Source organism: Pistacia vera, unplaced genomic scaffold, assembly GCF_008641045.1.
Source record: "Pistacia vera cultivar Batoury unplaced genomic scaffold, PisVer_v2 Contig429, whole genome shotgun sequence".
Classification (NCBI taxonomy): Eukaryota; Viridiplantae; Streptophyta; class Magnoliopsida; order Sapindales; family Anacardiaceae; genus Pistacia; species Pistacia vera.
In genome coordinates this window covers 152,509-158,508 of record NW_022196256.1, presented here as the reverse complement: position 1 = coordinate 158,508, position 6,000 = coordinate 152,509, and the positions used below count along the sequence as shown (strand labels likewise).

At 33.4% G+C, this 6,000-nt stretch overlaps 1 protein-coding gene across 1 annotated transcript; it reads right to left on the bottom strand.

Annotated features, from left to right (window-relative positions):
• Positions 1–254: 254 nt before the first annotated feature.
• On the bottom strand, positions 255–3,058 carry LOC116143313 (wall-associated receptor kinase-like 1). The gene is made up of 2 exons (XM_031428770.1): positions 2,655–3,058; positions 255–1,472 (listed from the first exon to the last, which is right to left on the bottom strand). The coding sequence occupies exons 1-2, from the start codon at positions 3,056–3,058 to the stop codon at positions 314–316; spliced, it is 1,563 nt and encodes a 520-aa protein (XP_031284630.1). The 3' UTR covers positions 255–313.
• Between the last annotated feature and the right edge of the window lie 2,942 nt (positions 3,059–6,000).

Here is a 6,000-nt window from a genome sequence, read left to right as displayed (position 1 = left end):
GTGTTCAATGGGTCCCCAGGATAAGTCCTAAAAAAAATAAAAAACATGTTGAAGTTTAACCCTAATTTAGCTAGTGTTTACCCAATCAATCCTTAAAATGTTAGTTTTCATCTTCAAACACAACAAATTTTAGCAAGAACAAGCTAAGAGTTCTTCTCCAATTCTGTTTTTAGGTTATTCACAAAATTATAATATTAACCATATTGAATGTGCAAAAAACATCTTAGGCTATGCTTGAAAGTATAATCTGAATTTTGTAATTAACAGGAAAAGCAACATTGTTGAAAGAAGAACGCAAATAAATTAGAAACCTTCATGACTTCATCGACCTCCCTTTGCTGAACCTCGTTAAAACTGCTGATCTGAATGGCACTTTCTTCTTTTTCGATAACTGAATCCCCTCCAACTCTATTACAATTTCTTTCATTGTAGGTCTTTCCTTGCCATTTTGGCTTAAGCATCTTTTAGCAAGGTTAGCAAATACCATAATCTCATCCTTCTTTCCATGTTGCTTCACTTGAGCATCAAGAATATCAAACAAACATTTCTCCTTCATACAACGAACGAAATAAGCTGCCAAACTTATATTTTCTTGTGACGTTCCTACACAAATTGGTTTTTCCCCTGTTAAAAGCTCTACAAGGACTACTCCAAAACTATAAACATCACTTTTATTGGTCAATCGGCTCGATTGAAAGTATTCTGGGTCCAAGTATCCTAAAGTCCCTAATACTATTGTGCTCCAATGTGTTTTATTGATGGCTATTGATCTTGATGCCCCAAAGTCAGCTACTTTTGCTGTGTAATTATTATCCAAGAGTATATTTGTAGACTTAATGTCGCGATGGAATATGGAAAAGGAAGCACCTGAATGCATATAAGAAAGAGCACTTGAAACTTGTACTGCAATTCGTAAACGTGTATCCCAATTAAGCAGAAACTCTTCATTTTGATCATGAAGATACTGAGAAAGGGTTCCATTGGGGATGAATTCATAAACCAGTAAAGGAACTTCAGTCTCTAAACAACACCCTAACAGCTTAACCACATTTCTATGGTTAATTTGAGCCAAAATAACAACCTCATTAATGAACTCTTCAATTTTCCCTTCATCAATCACATTCGACTTCTTTACTGCAATAATCCTTCCATCTACTAACATTCCTTTGTAAACAGTACCTTGACCTCCTTGACCAATAATTCTTTTCACATTAAAATGGTCTGTGGCCTTGTCTATCTCCATTGAAGTGAAGAGCTTGAATGCTCCATCAACGTTGGCATCACAAGAATTTAACAATTGCTTTAATAGTAAGCCACCATTTTGTTCAAAGAAACTTGTGTTCACCTTACTGTCCTTTCTCTTCTTTATTATTTTGTGTAGCCACCTCCATGCAACAAGCAGAATCACAATTCCAACGCATGCAACAACTACAAAATTCAATTTAAAAATTTGTAATGTCAATAAAGATTTTCTTAATAATCAAGGCCAATTTTATTTTATTTTTTTCTTCTGAAAATGGGTAAAAGGGCACCCATAACCATAATGAGCAAAATATAGAACAACCCACTGAAATGGAGTGATTTTAAACTATTGGAAATATGTACAAAAGTAAATGACTTTTTCCCACCCAAATAATGGCTTAATAACACTTTCTCACCCACAGACTTTCAAAATATCATTTTACTACCTAAATTTATATTTTGTTTCTGATTTTGACATCGTTGCGACCCCACATCACCACAATTCTCTTATCCGATCATTACTCACCAAAACTCCTCAAACCCTACTCTCGCCAACCCCGCCAATTGCTAGAAATCGAGCGATTAGGGTTTACACAGTTGCTCATTCCAAGTCAAATTCTCATAAAAATCTCAATCACTAAAATCCAACCTTCTACGACCAAAAGACTCATTGACCTCCCATTTTCAAAAGTTCCAACAGCCTAGATCGAGTCTATTCTCTGTTTGTTGTCGAAATATAAATTTGGATAGTAAAATAGTATTTTAAAAGTATATATGTGAGAAAATGTTATAAAGTCATTATTTGAGTAAGAAAAAGTCGTTAACTCATATTTACCGCCTCACAATCATCTCCTTCAATAGAAACAGCTAACAAAATACAAAATGTTGGTACGAACAAGAAGTAACTAATATCTACAAGGTAGAATTATTTTCTTGTCAAAGAGTTTTTTTTTTTTTATTTGTCTCAGGTTATACATCGGAGCTTAAATTAATGTTTTACAAAACTTTTAGTAAAGTATTATTATTGAATAATTCATTTATAAAATTTTAATTAAATATCTAAATTAAAATAGTAACTTTTTTTAAAATAAAAAAATTGATTGAAAATTAAAATTATTGTAAGTTAATACAATATAATGATGCATTAAACATATGATTAATATTATACATATTTTATATGGTAGTTTATAATATTTTTCAATATTAAATAGATTAAGTACTCTACAATCTTAAATGATTCTAGACAAAAATCTTGAAAATCTAACAGAATCATTATTCAAATGATTGCGAAAATAAAAATCATTTTTTTTTCATATCAATCAAATACCAAAAATTAGTTTTTTATCATAAATGAATGCAACCTTAAAATATATTAAAAAAAAAAAAGATTTAAAATAATATATTGAGTTGACGAGAGAAATTGACCTGCTGTCATGCTATGACGCGCCGTTTCCTTGGAATAATTATTGTAATTCTTGTCAACACTACTAGTGTATGAGCATCGCTGGTCTCCATCTTCTTGACCAGATGCTTTAAAACTCTGCTGAGGCGGCCGATGGAATTTGGCCTGACAAGAGTGGAAGCCAGTACTGAAGTTCTTTTGCTCCCTCTCTCTTGAAAATTCCAAGTTGGTTCTCTTGATGAATGGTTTATCAGAACTGCGATCTGCATCAAACTGGTTGTAGGAACTAGACTGATTCGATTTATTCGGAAATGATTTTTCCGAAATGGAATCATTTCCGTGGGTGGATGTACAATTAGACTTTATTGGCAGTGATAACAAGATTAGAATCTCAAGCAGAAATTGAAGAACCATTCTTCTCTACCTATCTTTCGTTCGCTCTGTGGTTAGTGTGAGTATATCAGTTGACTAAATTAAAAGAGCTTTAATTCTACTGCGAGCTGGTAAGGAGAAGGAAATTTCCTTCCACTTTCATAGAATAGAAATCTCTGTAGGTGAGTTTGGTTTATTATTTTGGATAAGATTTTGGGGATAGTATTGGATAATTGAATATGGGAGTATTACGCGATAAAATTTAAAAATTTATAAAAAAAAACTCTCATAAGTTTGCTAATTTAATAAATACCCCAATATATATAAATATGTAAAATGACAAAAAGACTTCCACCACCTACAGTGCCAGATTCCGGCCACTACCGTCAGAATCTGGCCAGAAAATTGCATAACCACACATACAGGCCGGATTTGGCCGATATGGCATCGCTATGGCCTTTTCTGGCCAGATCCACCACGGATCTGGTCGAAAAAGGCCAGATCTACTGCCATATGTGGTGTCGATGGCCGGAAAAGGCCAAAGAAGGCCATCTTTGGCCGTCAGCGACGGCCAAAGATATGGCCGTCGTTGACCATCAACAACGACCATTTCTTTGGACATCACTAACGGCCAAATCGGTGAATTACCGGCCAGTTCCAGTCGGTAATTCACCCTTGTGGCAGATTCTGGCTACCACCGATGGTGGTTGCCGGAATCTGGCAAGTATGGGTCACGGGGGTGTTTTTGTTAATTTTTAAACTTTTTTTAGGGGGTATTTAATGAAATTAATAACCATAGGGGGTCTAAAAGTAATTAAAAAAAGGGTAATATTTCTAGAATAATGTGTCAAACATTATTTGGGAATAGGATTAGGAATATGGGCAGAAATAATAAGTCAAACGCACCCTATAAGATTTAGTAATACTAAGTCTTTATACAAAATATACGTAAAAAAACATGTCATACCATGATGAGTAATGCTACAGTCACCGAAATAGTACACTGAATGACGTAGCAAAATCCTGACCGTTGATTAATATTAAGTTATAATTAATCGACAGTCAGGATTGTGCCACGTCATTCGGTGTATAAAATCGGTGCACTATTTTCGGTATCTCTATTATTTTTCATACCATGATTGGAATAGTTCCTATTAGTTCAATTTTTATTAACTTTATTAAAAACTACTAAATTATGTATTCAATGAATTAAACATTTATTTAAGTTGATTTTGTAATTGAATATAGAGTTAACGAATTTTTCTCTCCTAAATAATGGTGTAATGATATTTTCCTACTCACAAACTTTTAAAATATCACTTTACTATCCAAATTTATATATATTCTGGTAACAAACAGAGAGCAGACTCGATCCAGACTGTTAGGGCTTTTGAAGAAAGGAAGTCAACGAGTCTTTTGGTGGTGGAAGATTGGATTTTGATTGGAATTTGACTTGGGGGGGGAGGGGGGGGCCGTTGAGAAAACTGTAGTCGCTTGATTGCCGACGATTAGCAAGGTCGGTGGAAGTAGGTTTGAAGGGTTTTGGTGAGTGATGATCAAGGAATAAAATAGTGGTGGTGTGGGGTCGCAATGATGCTGGAATCAAGAACGGAACATAAATTTGGGTATTAAAGTGGTATTTCAAAAGTCGGTGGATGAAATTTTTTCATTAAACCATTATTTGGATGGAAAATGTTAGTCTTCATCTTCAAACACAACAAATTTGGGTATTAAAATGGTATTTTAAAAGTCTATATGTAAGAAAGTGTCATTAAACCATTATTTGTGTAAGAAATAATGGTTTAATGAAGCACTCACAAACTCTTTTCACTAACTTTCTCTCACAAACGCGAAATGTTAGCTCGCAACAAGTTCCACTTGCCCAATAATAGGTCTCGTTTGTCCAAATACGAGTTGATCAATTGTGAGCTGTCATGTCAGCGTTTGTGAAAAGTATTTCGTCAGCCTATTTTTATTCTTCGTTTTACCATCCATTTTGAGTTTGAAGTCTCGACTACTTTACATCGAAAGAGCAGGGTTTTGTCATTTCAAGAAGCACTACATTTAAACAACTCAGGACTTGTGATCAACGGCGTGATGATGGTCAATTTTGTGTTTCTCTTCAATTTTGCAAATCGATCTCTTAAGTTTTCACTACCAGCTGAAAATCTGAACCACTGATTGTGAAATCATTTTCTCTTTCTTTTCCTCTATCATTACTGTGAGTGTGCATGTTCAATAAAATTGAATGATCTTCCTACTGGTAATGGAGAGGTAAACAGAATCAACTTTGCTTGCACCTTCCTGGTCAAAAGATGTAATCAAAGGCGAATAGTAATATAACATGGAAGACCCTTTTTCTCAGCCAGAAGGTTAACTAAATTATTTTATATTATCATAATTAATTAAAGGTTATTGAATAACCATTATATATATATATATATATATTTTTTTTTTTTTTTTATGCATGGTTGATATTACTATTGTTGTGGATTAATACCGCTTATTGGATAACCAAATAAACTAGTATCCTTTAAGACTTACAGATAATTTTTTATAACTGAAAATATAGGATTACTACTGAATAGATTACCTTGAAGATTAATTGAGGAATGTTATTCTAATATGTTTGGTTAGACTGTTGATATAAATAATTAATATTTTGGTTGAGAGGTGAATATTATTGAAGCGGTTTTTACTTAATATCCTTCCTTGTTTAATAAATATATTTGGCTGCGTTTGTTTCACATTTGGGAATACTACTTTTAGTATTCCCAAAAAAGTTAAACAGTAAAATACCCAAAAATTTAGATTTTTGGAATACTACTCCCAAAATATTCACTTTTTTTAAACCCCTTAAATTGATAATTTAATTAAATACCCCTAAATATTTTTTTTTAAATTACAACACCCCAATAATCCACATTTACCAGATTCTGGCCACCACCACCGGAAAATGGCCGGAATCTGGTAGAATGGCGCAC

Excerpts from the sequence above, each read along its gene's own strand:
- LOC116143313 (XM_031428770.1), bottom strand. The coding sequence starts at position 3,058 with ATGGTTCTTCAATTTCTGCTTGAGATTCTAATCTTGTTATCACTGCCA. Across the intron at positions 1,473-2,654 it reads ACAGCAGGTCAATTTCTCTC|AAAATCTTTATTGACATTAC; the intron begins GTCAACTCAATA and ends TTGATTATTAAG.